Source organism: Chlorocebus sabaeus, chromosome 5 (assembly GCF_047675955.1).
Source record: "Chlorocebus sabaeus isolate Y175 chromosome 5, mChlSab1.0.hap1, whole genome shotgun sequence".
Lineage (NCBI taxonomy): Eukaryota > Metazoa > Chordata > Mammalia > Primates > Cercopithecidae > Chlorocebus > Chlorocebus sabaeus.
In genome coordinates, this window is record NC_132908.1 from 768053 (window position 1) to 783392 (window position 15340).

General features: G+C 62.0%; 1 protein-coding gene across 1 annotated transcript; it reads right to left on the minus strand.

The window, feature by feature from the left end:
- Positions 1-228: 228 nt before the first annotated feature.
- LOC103225672 (mesothelin-like protein) lies at positions 229-15018 on the minus strand. The gene is made up of 16 exons (XM_037990079.2): positions 13980-15018; positions 13239-13343; positions 11265-11385; positions 9959-10079; positions 6465-6550; positions 6212-6338; positions 5891-6081; positions 5469-5559; positions 5251-5392; positions 4211-4398; positions 3971-4126; positions 3766-3893; positions 1906-2039; positions 1451-1545; positions 940-1228; positions 229-544 (listed from the first exon to the last, which is right to left on the minus strand). Exons 2-16 carry the CDS (start codon positions 13279-13281, stop codon positions 339-341), a joined length of 2118 nt encoding a protein of 705 aa, XP_037846007.1. The 5' UTR covers positions 13282-13343; positions 13980-15018; the 3' UTR covers positions 229-338.
- Positions 15019-15340: the final 322 nt, after the last annotated feature.

Here is a 15340-nt window from a genome sequence, read left to right on the forward strand (position 1 = left end):
ATTCCCGGGCCCCCATCCCCACAGGCTGGGCCCTGGCTAGGACATTCCCAGGCCTCCCTGCTCAGACCCAGAGCACCGACACAGGCGGGACCACGACCTTGGACTTTATTCACGACCAGCAACGAAGTCAGTGGTTCCAAACCCCAGACCCAGCCCCAGCTCCAGCCCCAGCCCTAGCCCTCTGCAGGGCCCGGGCAGTGTCTTCTGTGTCCCGCCTGGGCCTGTGGTTGTGTGGGAGGCACCTCCTCAGGGCCTGGTCCTCAGTCCAGCTCGCAGGGCCTGGAGGCGGGGATGGGTGGGGCAGCCTAGGAGGTGGGGCTTGGGCAGGTTGGCCTGGCCTAGAGCCGGCCCCTCAGTCCAAGTGGGTGTCCAGCTGAATCTAACAGCCCTGTTTTTCCTGCACCTGACCCCTGTGAACCCAACCACCCTGAGGCAGCACTGTCCACAGAAGCCAGGGTGCAGGTCCCCCAGTGCAGCAACCACAGGAGGCTACAGGGCAGGGCCACCGCCAGGGGCAGGTACCCCAGGGGGGCCCACGGGCTGCCTGTAGATGGAACAGGGAGGACACCATCAGTCCCCTGGACGCTACCCCCATATCCAGCCCCTGGAGCCAGACAGGCCTGGGCAGCCCCTCCCTCTGGCTTGGGAGGGTGGGGACAGCCAGCGAGGACACCTGTCTGCGGCTGCTCTTCTGGGACCCAACAAAGATCTCAAGGCTTCCCCTGCCCTCGCTTTCTGCTGGTCAGTGGGTTTTAGGGGAGGCAGCTGCGTCTCTCACTCAGTAGGCAATGAAGGGTGAAGCCAGGGTTGGCCAGCGTCATCCCAGGAAGCAATGGACAAAGCTGGTGGACAGACTGTGGGAGTGGCCACGAGGCGGGGAACAGGTCTGAGAGGGCTCTGGGCAGAGGGGGCCAAGCCGGAGGGGTGTGGGGGCCATACCTGAGGTGGAGGCCTGGGCAGCGTTCCCAGGCAGGCCTGAGGTGTGGACCAGATGGGGCGCTTGGTGGGTGGTGCTGGGGGGCCCGCTGGTGCCATGGGCTGGGCCGGCGGGGCTGGAGGGGCTGGCGGGGCTGGAGGGGCCGGCGGGGCTGGCGTCCAGGCCCAGCTGGCCCAGGGCGGAGCTGTTGAGGCTGTACAGCCAGGACCTGACGGTGGGGTGGCTGCGGGCCTTCTGCAGCTCTCCCACGTTGTGGCCCAGCAGCGCAGTCACGTTGCTGACATCCAGCCTCTGCGGGGAGGGGCGGGGCAGAGGGGCCATGGGGCCACCTTCCAGGCCAGGGGAAGACCCACAGGATAGGGCCAGACCCAGGACTGGGCAGTGGCAGGAGTGAGGCCCAGAAACGTCCTGGAGTGGGAAAGTGGGGGTATGCTGGCTGTGACCTGTGACCTAGGGGCTCCCCCGCCTGGGCCAGCCCTGTACCCCCACCCTCACGGGGCAGCCCGGCCCCACCTGCAGCACGCGGGGGTTCAGGCTGGTGAAGGTGTCTATGTCCATGGAGATGTTGGCCTGGGCCAGGTGCTGCAGCTCCTCCGCCGGTGCACCGCCTGGGGGGACGGGGGTGAGGGGGCGGTGGGGAACCGCCCGCGGGGACGGGGGGGGGGGGGTGAGGGGGCGGCTTCACGGGGGAGGGTCGGGGAGTCGCCCGCGGGGACGGGGGTGAGGGGCGGGGCTCCACGGGGGAGCCACCTGCAGGGGACAGGGGACAGGGGGTGGGGCTCCACTGGGCGGGGAGCCACCGGGGGGATGGCATGAGGGGGCGGGACTCCACCCGGGGAACCGCTGAGGGGACGGGTGAGAGGGTGGGGCTCCACGGGGGTGGGGAGCCACCCAGGGGGACGGGTGAGGGGGCGGGGCTCCACTGGGGGAACCGATGGGGGGATGGGGGTGAGGGGGACAGGGCTCACCGAGGTAGGGGCGCATGAAGTGGTAGTAGGCAGCCGGGGTCCTGCTGCTGCTGCTGAAGGCCTCATGGGCCTTGGCGTAGAGCACGTCCTTCCGGCTCTGGGGGCAGGAAGAGACGTCCAGGGCCCCAGCCAGCCTGGGGGAGGCGGGAGGCTGAGGAGTTGGCCACCAGCCCCCAACACTTCCAACGGCTGGGCATGGCCCTCCCTTCGTGAGCCACAGCTTTCCTCTCGCCCTCTGTCCTGGGGTGAACAGGGTTCCCCCAAATGCACATCCACCCAGAACCTCAGAATGTGACCTTGTTGGGAAATAGGGTCATTGCAGATGGGATAAGGTCAGACTGGATCAGGTGGGCCCTAACTCAGTGACTGGGGTCCTTCTAAGGACAGGGAAAGCTGAGGGCCAGGTGCAGTGCTCTCGCCTGTAATCCCAGCACTTTGGGAGGCCTGGGTGGGTGGATCACGAGGTCAGAAGATCAAGACCAGCCTGGCCAACATGGTGAAGACCGGTCTCTACTAAAAATACAAAAATTAGCTGGGCGTGGTGGCGGGTGCCTGTAATCCCAGCTACTCCGGAGGCTGAGGCACGAGAACTGCTTGAACCCAGGAGACAAGATGGAGGTTGCAGTGAGCTGAGATCACGCCACCACACTCCAGCCTGGGCGGCAGAGTCTCAAAAACAAATAAACGAACAAAAAAAAAAAAAAAAAAAAAAAGGAAATCTGAGGGCTGGGCGCGGTGGCTCACACCTGTAAATCCCAGCACTTCAGGAGACTGAGGCAGAAGGATCACTTGAGCCCGGGAGTCCAAGACCAGCCTGGGCAACACAGTGAGACCCCGTCGCTTAAAAAAAAGAATAGGAAATGTGGACACAGACGAAGAGCGCAGTGTGAGAATGGAGGCAGAGATGGGGTTGATGTGTCCATAAGCCCAGGGGCGCCAAACCTTGTCAGCAACACCAGAAGCTGGAGGACACAGGAAGGGTCCTCCCTGCAAGGTTCAGAGGGGGCGGGGACCACCAGCACCCTGGTTTCAGACCTCTGGCCTCCAGAACTGAGAGAATATATTTCTCTTTAAAATTACCCAATTTGGCTGGGTGCAATGGCTCACATCTGTTATCCCAGCACCTTGGGAGGCTGAGGAGGGTGAATCGCTTGAGGTCAGGAGTTCAAGACCAGCCTGGCCAACATGGTGAAACCCCATCTCTACTAAAAGTACAAAAATTAGCTGGACATAGTGGCGGGCGCCTATAATCCCAGTTACTCGGGAGACTGAGGTGGGAGGCTCACTTGAGCCCAGGGGACAGAGGTTGCAGTGAGCCGAGATTACACCACTGTACTCCAGCCTGGGTGACACAGTGAGTCTCTGTCTCAAAAAATAAATAAATAGGCCGGGCACGGTGGCTCATGCCTGTAATCCCAGCACTTTGGGAGGCCTTGATCACAAGGTCAGGAGATGGAGACTATCCTGGCTAACAAGGTGAAACCCCGTCTCTATTAAAAATACAAAAAATTAGCCGGGCGTGGTGGCGGGTGCCTATAGTCCCAGCTACTTGGGAGGCTGAGGCAGGAGAATTGCGTGAACCCGGGAGGCGGAGTTTGCAGTGAGCCGAGATGGCGCCGCTGCACTCCAGCTTGGGAGACAGAGCAAGACTGCATCTCAAAAAAATAAAAATAAAAATAAATAAATAAATAAAGTCACCCAGTTTGTGTCCTTTGCTCAAAGCTAGAGTCCAGCCAGGGCAGCCGTAGGACTAATGCACCCGATAGCCTGGCTGAGCTGCCCTCCTTGCCCTCAGTTTCCCCTCGTGGTCCCCCTGGGCTGAGGCGGGAGCTGCCTCTGAGTGGGGGGGTGTTGGCTCACCGGAGCTCCTGGGGATGGATGGTCTGGATCTGCTGAGGACTCATCCAGCACAGGCGGGTGCCCCCGACGGCCAGCAGCAGGGCGCCGGAGACTGTGCCATTGTGCTCCAGAAACTTCTGCAGCACAGCCTGGGGCACAGCCAGGGTCGGTGGGGCGGGCTGGAGCTTGGGATCACCCACCTGCCCGCCCGCGCAGGTGCCCTCACCTCTGTCTGGTTCTCCAGGGCCACATCAGAGGCCAGCAGAGCCACAACCGTGCCCCGGGAGGTGATGCTCCACTGGCCGATCTCGGTGCAGGAGTAGAGGTAGACCAGCGAGGTGATGAGCCGCAGCTGATCCTCCGGGAGGCCTTGTGGGTAGATCTGAGCAGGTGGGCAGGGCCGGGCAGGGTCAGCAGAGGTGCTGCGCCTGCCGGGCCTCCCCATCACCCCCGCCCAGCCGTGCACCTGCGTGAGCTTGGCCTTGACCACGCGCTGGCACTCAGTGGGCAGCGGGTGCTGTAGCAGGGGTTCCAGGTTGGTTCTGAGGACGTGGCCATCCAGGCAGGACTCAAGCTGTGCACAGTCATAGTGCACCAGGAAGAGGTTGTCCCGCAGTGTGGCGGCCGTGATGTTGCCTCGGACACAGGATCTCCCTGGGGGTGTGTGTGGCCCAGGCTGGTAACCGGGGCCTGGGCCAACCACCACTGCCGGCTCCAGGGCGCCCCCCCGCTTTTTTTTTTTTTTTGAGACAGAGTCTTGTTGCCTAGCAGCAGGGCATCAAAGGCTGGAGAGTAGTGGCATTGATCTTGGCTCACTGCAACCTCTGCCTCCCTGGTTCAAGCGATTCTCCTGCCTCAGCCTCCCGTGTAGCTGGGATTACAGGCGTGTGCCACCACACTGGCTAATTTTTGTATTTCTAGTAGAGATGGGGTTTCGCCGTGTTGGCCGGGCTGGTCTTGAACTCCTGACCTTAAGTGAATCCTCTTGCCTTGGCCTCCCAAGGTGCTGGGATTACAGGCCTGAGCCACTGTGCCCGGATTTTTTTTTTTTTTTTAGGTGGACTCTCACTCTGTCGCCCAGGCTGAGTGCAGTGGCATGATCTCTGCTCACTGCAACCTCCACCTCCTGGGTTCAAGCGATTCTCCCTCCTCAGCCTCCCAAGTAGCTGGGATTATAGGCATGCACCACCACGCCCGGCTAATTTTTGTGTTTTTAGTAGAGACGGGGTTTCCTCACGTTGGCCAGGCTGGTCTCAAACTCTGGACCTCAAGTGATTTGCCTGCCTCGGCCTCTGAAAGTGCTGGGATTACAGGTGTGAGCCACCGTGCCCGGCCCAGGCCCCCTCTTTGACCCCTTCCCATCCACTTCTGACCTTGGTCAGACCTTGGCTTTCCCAGAGTTCTAACCAAGAACTTGGCCAAACGACTTCTCTGAAGTCAGCCAGGCCCGAGGGAGGAGCCGGACTGGGGAGGTGCAGCGTCCCAGACCACAGTGGCCATACTGACCTGTGCTGAGCCTGGGCCTGGAGGACACCGCTTTGGTCTTGGATTCCAGGAAGCTGGTGACGAAGCGCCTGGCCTGGTGCTGGCTGAGCCTCCCTGCCCGGCATGCCGCCACCATGCTGCTGAAGAAGCCCAGGCCCACGGCCTGGCAGGGCAGGTGTGGGCTGAGGTTGGTGGCCCGGGCAAGGCTCGCTTGTGCCCACCCTGGGGCCCCCTCCTACCTCCTGCACCTGTGCCCACAGGTGAGGGCTGATGTATGTGGCCAGGGAACCCAGGGCCTGCAGCCCCTGCAGTGTCCAGGAGCCAGGGGGCCTGGTGCACAGAAAGGGGTGCTGTGTTGGGTCCAGGGCAGGCCCCCGCCCCCGGAGCCCCTGCCCCTCCATGGACACCCAGCAGGCAGGAGGAGCACTCAGTAGGTGCTTGACCACCCAGACCCCTGACTGGCACCCACGGGAGGCACACCCCCCCCACAGCTAGTGGGGCAGCAACCCAACGCTCTGCCCCCTTGGCTGCAGGACCCAGTGAGGTTGAGGCCAGAGGTCAGATGTTAGTGGGCTGTGGACATCAGTGACCTCTTGGGCCAACCCCAGGCTGCCTCCCGTCTCATCCCCGCCTCCTCGCCTGGCCCCGTGACCCCACGCACCCGAGCGAGGTCTTCCCACTGGCCAGCAGTGAGTTGAGGGCGATGCGCTGGGCGGTGGTCAGCCGGGGGCAGCGCTGCAGGTTCTCCAGCACGTGGGGGTCCGCAGCACTGATGCTGGACCCGTCCATGTCACACACCAGGGCCCCGAGCAGCGGCAGGTTGGAGGCGCTGAGCTGTGGGCGGGCTCCCCCCTGCAGGGCCAGCAGGTCGGCACCCAGCAGGAGGCCGCCTCCAATGCACCGGGCCCGTCCCGCCCAGGTGCCCACCAGGCAGGTCACAGCCGCCCCCCACACGCCTCAGCCCACCCTGCCCAGCGCCCACCAGGCAGCCCACAGCCACACGCTGCAGGGCGACCCTCTGGTCGGGAAGATGGCTCAGCAGCTCCACGTCCCCCTGGGCGGCGCGGCGGATGAAGGCCCGGCAGTCAGCTTCCCGCACCTGGCTCAGGCTGCAGGTGAGTGTGAGGCTGTCAGACTGACGGGGGGCGGGGCCGGAACTCCCAGCAGCCCTGAGATGCCCCTGGGGCATTGAGGGCCCCTAGGACTCCTGTGGCTGGGCAGGGAGGGACACTCACTTGTAGAAGAGCAGCAGGTTGGGCGGGTGGAGCGTGAAGTCGTCCTGGAGGCCGCACCGTGATGCCAGGTTGGCCAAGCAGCTGAGCTGGGCAGGAGGGCGCTGGTCACTCCCTCGTCCACTCTGGACTCGCTATGGCAGCCCGTGGGCGCCCTTCCCCTCTGCGCGGGCCTCAGGACCCAGTCCCCACCCACTTCTTGGGCCCCATTTCCCACGTCGGGTCCTCCCCGTGGCCACCTGTGCCCACCCCTCCGCCTGGAGGGGAACCCCGCACAGCAGAACAGGCCTCCAAACGGCCGCCCCCAGCCCCGAAGCTGCCTCCCCGACCGCCAGGCCCCTCCGCTGCCTCCCCGGCCGCCAGGCCCCTGTGCCGCCTCCTCACTGGCGGAGTGCTGAAGTGTCTGGATGCTGGGCGGGTGTGGATGATTGCCTATCCTCACCAAGGAATAGGCTCCACAACGCCGGGGTTGGGGGTCTCCTCCAGTGCAGCCCCTTGGCAGCTTCCCAAGTGGACCCTGGGTGGTGCCCCTCGGCTCCACTGACAATCTCCTCCTGGCACTAGGGCTCTGCCAGGCCCAGCCTCCGCCCCTCCGTGCTCCCTGAGGCTCTGCTCACTCCTCTCAGCCTATGCAGGACGCTGCCCAGCCTCAGCCACCCCCCACCTAGGCTTGTCTAGACCTGGTCTTTGAGGTCATTTCAAGGGTTTTTAGCCCATTCCTCAGAGGGCCCTTTGCCCGATTTTTTTTTTTTTTTTTTGAGGCGGAGTCTCGCTCTGTCGCCCAGGCTGGAGTGTAGTGGCCGGATCTCAGCTCACTGCAAGCTCCGCCTCCCGGGTTCACGCCATTGTCCTGCCTCAAGACTCCCGAGTAGCTGGGACTACAGGCGCCCGCCACCTCGCCCGGCTAGATTTTTGTATTTTTTTAGTAGAGACGGGGTTTCACCGGGTTAGCCAGGATGGTCTTGATCTCCTGACCTCGTGATCCGCCCGTCTCGGCCTCCCAAAGTGCTGGGATTACAGGCTTGAGCCACCGCGCCCGGCCTGCCCGATTTTATGTCAACCAAGCACCTGGGACATCCTGTGCATATGAGGAGGGGTTTCGAGGCAGACAAGGACGGCCCCAGAGTTTTGTGCAGCCCCCACCAGGGTCTCATCCCTGAGGAAGAGCCCACCCAGGGTGGGGGCTTGGGGACCCTCCTGCAGCCTGAAAGGAGCCCCGGGGAATGGAGCATGGGCTGCCAGCCTCCTGCAGGGCAAGGTCCTCCTGGCTGAGAGGGAGGGGAAGAAAAACCCTGACTCACAAACACCCAGAATGCCTGTGAGCTGGAACAGAATGTTCAGCCTCTTTGATTATCAAAAGAAAGGCAAAAAGCTGGCCAGGTGTGGTGCAATACGCCTGTAATACCAGCACTTTGGGAGGCTGAGGACGGCTGATTACTTGAGCTCAGGAGTCTGAGACCAGCCTGGCCAACATAGTGAGACCCCCTGTCTCTAAAAAGAATTTAAAAGTTAGGCTGGGCACCATGGCTCACGACTATAATCCCAGCAGTTTGGGAGGGTGAGGCGGGCAGATAACCTGAGGCCAGTTTGAGACCAGCCTGGCCAACATGGTGAAACCTTGTCTCTAGTAAAAATACAAAAATAGGCCGGGCGCAGTGGCTCACGCCTGTAATCCCAGCACTTTGGGAGGCCGAGGCGGGCGGATCATGAGGTCAGGAGATGGAGACCATCCTGGCGAACACGGTGAAACCCCGTCTCTACTAAAAATACAAAAAAATTAGCCAGGTGTGGTGGTGGGCGCCTGTAGCCCCAGCTTCCAGGGAGGCTGAGGCAGGAGAATGGCGTGAACCCGGGAGGTGGAACTTGCAGTGAGTGGAGATTGCGCCACTGCACTCCAGCCTGGGCGACACAGCGAGACTCCGTCTCAAAAAAAAAAAATATTAGCCGGGCGTGGTGGCGGGCACCAGTAGTCTCAGCTACTTGGGAGGCTGAGGCAGGAGAATTGCTTGAACCCAGCAGGCAGAGGTTGCAGTGAGCTGAGATCACACCATTACACTCCGGCCTGGGTGACAGAGAGAGACTCCATCTCAAAAAACAACAACTGTCCCAGCTACTGGGGAGGTTGAGGTAGGAGGATGGCTTGAATCCAGGAGGCTGAGGTTGCAATAAGCTGTGATGGTGCCACAGCACTCCAGCCTGGACAATAGAGTGTGATCTTATCTCAAAAAATAATAATCATAATAAAATTTTAAATGTTTTAAAAAAGAGAATGGCCAGGTGCAGTGGCTCATGACTGTAATCCCAGCACTTTGGCAGGCCGAGACCGGCGATCACTCGAGGCCAGGAGTTTGAGACCAGCTTGGGCAATGTGGTGAAACCTCGTCTGTATTAAAAATACAAAAATTAGCCGGGCATGGTGTCACGTGCCTACAATCCCAGCTACCTGGGAGAGGCTGAGGCAGGAGAATTGTTTGAATCCAGAAGGCAGAGGTTGCAGTGAGCTGAGATGGTGCCACTGCACTCCAGCCTAGGTGACAGAGTGAGACTCTGTCTCAAAAATAAATACATAAGAGAGAAAAAACAGACTCCATGGCAGTAAGATACCAAATTATAAACGAGACCTACGGCCGTGCCAGGCAGAGGGGAGGCAGTGCCCGCTGGCCCTCCCTGCTTCCCTCCTGTGGCCTGCTTGTCTGAGTTGAAAGCATTCCTATTTGCTGAGTCCATGCTTTACACAGGGCTTTATTCCTTTAACCGGTTACAAAGGAAAGAGTCTCTGAATCCACCTGTGACTTAGAAGCCCCCAATTCGAGATATCTTGCCTTTTCAGGGAGAACGGGTTGATGTCTGCCTACCCTGTGTTCTCTGCCTCTTTGCCTGTCAGGTGTGCCTGTCCTTGATGCCTAGAAAACCGAACCGCAGCCTGCCGGCCTCAGGTGCACTCACACCTCTTGAGACTTTCCTCGGGCCAGGGTCACTCATGTTGCTCAGATAATCCTCTGAACTATTTCACTGTCTGGTTTTCCCGGGAAGGAATGGAGGTCTTTCTGCCTTTCCCTTTTCCTGGACGGCTCCTCACAGGCCAGGATCCTGCAGCCTATGCACGGAGAGGCCAGTGGGCTGTAAAATCCACTCTCGGGGCCCGGAGTATGTACCCCAAGTCGGGCACCATTCCCCACAGCGGTGGGTGGGGAGGGGAGGGTGAACCCTCGCCCTCACTGCGGACACAGGGTGGAGCATCTGCAGGGAAGTTGGCTGAAAAGTCCTGGAAGTGGATAAGCGTGGGCTGCACCCGAAAGTCACCCCACCTCCTGGGTGGACCCTCCCGTCCTGGGGGGGCTGCACACCCCATCCCGACTGTGGTCACCCTGGGTCCTGCCCCAGCTCTCACTTAGCCATCCCTCACCTCTCACACCTGTGCCCATGTGCCCTTCCCTATCCAGGCCCGTCCCTCAGCGCCTGGCCCACCCACCCACCCACACTCCTTCCCCGCTCACCTGCCAGGCCTGGAGGGGGACCTGCAGCAAGGCCAGCCTCTGGATTAGGGCTGAGAGCTGGTCCCGGGGCAGCTGACCGGCCGGCTGGCACCAGAAGCCTTGCAGCAGGGAGCAGTTGGCACTGGGCAGAGAGGAGGAGACAGTGGCAGGGAGGGTCCGGGAGGGGTGGAAGCAGTTGAGCGCGGCTGCCCAGCAGAAGGGCACGGGCTGCACGCAGCCTGCAGGACCAAGGTCCGACTCCACTGCCCCCCAGCACTGAGGTAGGGAGAGCAGGAGGTGGTGCCCCCGACAGGCAAAACCCTGCTTCACTGACTCATTCACTCACTTGTTTTCACTCATTCACTCATTTTCACTAATTCACTCATTCACTCATTTTTCACTCATTCACTCACTCATTTTCAGTCATTCATTCATTCATTCACTCACTCACTCATTTTCACTCACTCATTTTCACTCATTCACTCACTCATTCACTCACTCATTTTCACTCATTCACTCAGTCACTGATTCACTCACTCATTCACTCACTCTTTACTCAGTCACTCATTTTCACTCATTCATTCACTCTCTCATTCACTCATTTATTCACTCATTTTCACTCACTCATTCACTCATTCCCTCATTTTCACTCATTCACTTATTCATTCATTCTCTCCAGAGCACCCTGTGGGGCCAGGCTCTCGGCTGCATGCAGGGCCTCAGGTGTGGCCCCTACCCAGACCCTGGGGCAGCGCTTCCTCCTGAGGCCGGGTTCCAGCTGCTCCCTGACCACCCCTGCTGGCTCCTGAGGCACCTGAGGAAGAGGCACCCCCACCCAAGGCTTCGGCACCTGTTGGGCAGCCCTGGGGAAGCCGTCTCCGCAGCCTTCCTTATGGTGTGACTCTAATCCAGTCGAACACAGAGCGGGCTTTGTGCCACTCAGGACCCCAGCCCTGCCTCACAGACGCCCTGGTTAGTCAATGGACCAGCCTGTCACTGTCACCAACTCTGAAGTTCGGGGAGGAGGGCGGAGCCCAGCACGAGGCTCCAGGCAGTGCGGGGAAACCACAGAGTGTTCTCTGGGGTGGGCAGACGTGGCTGGGCCTGATGGTCGAGGCCTCGGCGGTGGCCGAGGGACCCACACCCGGTCGTGTAGGTCCAAAGCTGGACACTGAGTCATCTCAGGGCCCCCCAGGGTGGAGCAGGAGATGACAACCTCAGCAGCAGACTGCCGGCGGCCACCCCCAGACCCCTCCCCATCCCCTAGTCAGACCCCTCCCCCAGCCCAACCGAGAAGCAGACCCCACTGCAAGTCGGCTGCACTCACCTGGCCCACAGGTTGGCCCCACTGGCGTCCAGCCCTCCTGGGGAAAGACCCTTGGCCTGGGGCCCGGAGCAGTGGGCGGTGAGGGACAGGAGGAGGGTGAGGCCCGAGCTCTGCAGGGCACCTGGAATAAGGCGGGGCGTGAGGGTCCCGGTGGGAGCAAGGACCGGGCATCCGGGTGCCAGGGTGGACCTGCGACCCCCACCATGGGGGCCTCCTTGAGACCAGAGAACACAGAGGAACTTCTGGAGCCCCACAGCACTGGCCACCTGTGCACAGCCTGGGCCTGAGCGCGGGGCGTGTCTGGTGGTGTATGCACAGGCATGAGGCTGTGGACGTGTGTAGGCACGCACGTGTAGGTGACAGTGTGCACGTGTAGGTGACAGTGTGCACGTGTAGGTGACAGTGTGCACGGGTAGCACAGGTGTGAGGCTGTGGACGCGTGCAAGCACGCACAGGTGACAGTGTGCACACGTGGGTGATGGTGTGCATGGGTAGGTGACGGTGTGCAGGGTAGGTGATGGTGTGCACATGTAGGTGACTGTGCATGTGTAGATGACAGTGTGCACGGATAGGTGACAGTGTGCACGGGTAGGTGATGGTGTGCATGGATAGGTGACCGTGTGCACGGGTAGCACAAGCGTGAGGCTGTGGACGCATGCAAGCATGCACAGGTAGGTGACGGTGTGCACATGTAGGTGACTGTGCATGTGTAGATGACAGTGTGCACGGATAGGTGACAGTGTGCACGGGTAGGTGACGGTGTGCATGTGTAGATGACAGTGTGCACGGGTAGGTGACGGTGTGCATGGATAGGTGACAGTGTGCACGGGTAGGTGACGGTGTGCATGGATAGGTGACAGTGTGCACGGGTAGCACAAGCGTGAGGCTGCGGATGCATGCAAGTATGCACAGGTAGGTGACAGTGTGCACGGGTAGGTGACAGTGTGCAGGGTAGGTGACTGTGCATGTGTAGGTGACAGTGTGCACAGGTAGGTGACAGTGTGCACGGGTAGGTGACAGTGTGCAGGGTAGGTGACTGCATGTGTAGGTGACAGTGTGCACGGGTAAGTGACGGTGTGCACGGGTAGATGACAGTTGTGTGCATGAGTCTGGCGGTGTGTGCACATGTGCACCCGTGTTGCACACGTGTGAGATGGCAGGTATATGTGTGAGCGCCTTCTCCCTCTAGCCAGATGCCCCGTGGCTCTGTGTCCTCACAGTGGAGCCCTGAGACCCCCAAGACAGAGGAGGTATGGGGGCAGAAGCCGCCTTCGAGGGCCCCAGCTGCTCAGTTCTGCAGTGGGGGTCACAGCAGGGCCTCCTCGCAGGAACTGGGGGCCCAGCCCATGTTCCTGCTTTGGAAACCCAGCCCAGGAAGGGGGTTTGGGTGCAGGGGAGCCCCCTTTCTTGCTGGCCCTGGGGAGACCATGTGGTGAAGTCTCTTCTCCAGCAGGCGTAAAGCAGGAATCGCCACAGCCCACACAGATCTGCCACGGCCTCCTGGGCTGCTGGGGCCTGGCCCACCCCTCTCAGGGAGGGTGAGGCACTGGGCAGCCCTGGGCATGGCCAGGGTCCCTCCCCACCCTGGCCTTAGAGCCTGGCCCTGCCTGTGCCCGGGCTGCCCAAGAGAACGGTGTCTCCACTCACCCCCACCCCCACCATTTCCCCAGAAGCCACGTCCAGCTGCCTGGGCCAGGAGTGGCCCCTTCTAGCCAAGCTTGCCTGCCCTGCCTCACCCTCCCAGGACCCCCATGCCTGCTGGGGTGGGCTGGGCTCACCGTGTCCTGGCAGCCCCCCCCCCCGGCCGCCTGCTGCTGGGCAGGGCCCACCTCCTCCTTCCTTGGCTTGGGACAGACTCTGGCTCAGGAAAATGGGGTGGCCAGGGCCCTGGGCACTCCCACATCTGTGGGATGGTTTTGCCACGTGGGCCTGGCACTCTGGAGGCCCCCCTTCTGCATGGAGGTCTCGTCTCACCCACTCTGGGGCGCATGTCTGTGCGGCAGCGTGCGCTGGTCATCCTGGCTGAGACGTCCCAGGGCAGGAAGGTGCTGGGGCCACGGGCAGTGAGTCCAGGACTAGCTGGAGAAGCGTGACACAGGCGAGACACAGGTGAGACACACAGGCTGGCCCCACACTGCCTCCCACCCCCTGGGGTGTGGAGAGGGAGGGTGCAGTCCAGGCTCACCCGGGGCGGCGGGGCCAGAGCTGCGGCTCTCCCACCTTCAAGGGGGAAGGATCTCACAAACAGTAAAGTGCAGCAGAGGGACCAGGAGCCGGCGAAACCCTGGGCCTTTCTTATCACAGGTAGGGGCCTGGGGGACCCACGGGTTGCTGCGTCTCCAACCAACAGCGAGTGCCTCAGGCAGCCTCGTGCACCCCGGCTTCATCCCCACACCCAGCGGCCCTGGCAGCTCCGTTTCCCTCTTTGAACCCCAGATGTCCGGCTCTGTTGCTGAAATCTGGCCCCCAGTGGCAGCTGGGGTAGGCTCAGCCGCGCTGGAAATGGAAGCTGCAAGGCCTGAGGAGTCAGGGTCTCGGTACTGCTGCGGGCCACTGCCTCCTCCTGGAACCAGCCTGATGGCTTTTGGGCACCTCTGGGCCTCCTGACTGTGGCCCAAGAGGGAGACATGGAGGCTGCCCCACGCAGAGGCAAATGCAGCGGCTTGGGACTGGCCCTGCGGTGGGCTGGTGGTGGCTCCCACCTGCCCTTCTCACCTGAGCAGAAACCCTGGGTGCGGCGGGGGAGGTGCTGCCGGGCCGTGGGGTGGCTGCTCCGGGCAGGGAGTTGCGGACCAGGTGCTCCAGACGCAATCCCAGCCCGCCAAGTGCATCAGCTGCTGCTGCTGAGCGCCCGGGTGCAGAGACGGTGCAGGGGGGGATGCCGGGGTCCCCGCTCACCTCCACGCCGGTCTGGCAGGTGGCATGGGACTGCCCCGCCCCGCCCCACTCCCACAGTGACGCCCGCTGGGCAGTCCTGTGGGGGAGGCCCAGGCTGTGCCAGGTGATGCACCGTGTCAGCCCTTGGGGACCTCGGGCACAACAGGCACCTACTCCCTTCCCCCACAGCGAAGGCTGAGCTCACAGCTGGCAGCGGCCCAGCTCATGCTCCTCCCTGCCCACCAGGGCTCTGCTCTGCAGTCTCTGCGCCCCAGGGGTCGTGCTGCGCGCCTGCATCTGAGTCCGTCGTGTTTGCTGGTGCCTGCGTGTACAGGTGCATCTCGGGCCTCCTGGTCTGTGTGCCCAGGAGCATGGACACGGACATACTGTGTCCCTGTGTGGGGACATCAGGCACACAAGGACCCAATGCGGTGGTCAGGCATGGTGACAGCTGCGGTCATTCTGTGGGTACCACAGCACAGAGCTGGGCAGGCAGGAGCACCCGTGTATGCACTGTGGGGCTCCACCAGGCAGACCAGGGCAGGAGGACAGACAGGAGGGACTTCCCAGCCCGCCTGCCAGGCTTCTCCCCTCACTGGGACGGGGTGCTGGGTGTCCCAGGCTGAGCCCCAACCTGGCCCACCTACCCCACCTCTCATTTTGGGAGGGGCTCAGCCCCTGGTTGGCAGGACCACAAGGGCTCCAAGGCCCTGGCATCCTGCAGCTCAGGTTCAGCTGTGGCATGACCACCCCCTGCACCAGAGCTGTGGGTGCCCAACGAGCCAGCCCCATGGCCAGGCTGAGACTTAATCCCTGCTCTGGGTCTTGTGGGGGCTGACAGCGGGGGGACTGGTGGGTGACCGCTCCCCAGGCCTGTACAGGCCCACGGGAATCCAGGTGCCCCTCTGAGAGCTCCAGGCTGACACTGAAGCATGGGCACCACGAGGGACGGCACTCAGGAAGCCTGGCTTGTTGAGGAGGGTCCGGCTCAGGTCAGGCCTTGAAGGCCCCTTGGCCAGCCACCAGCTGGGCCAGCCCAGCTGGACACAGCAACTCCAACAGCTGCAACCGGTTGCAGTTAGGGGCAGTGAGGTTGGCAGCCCCCAGTCCAGAGGAGTGGGGTCCCGTGGGGCAAGGTGGGGAGACAGTCCCACCAGAGAGGAGAGCTGTGCCTGGCTCCAACTTGGGCTGATTCAGAC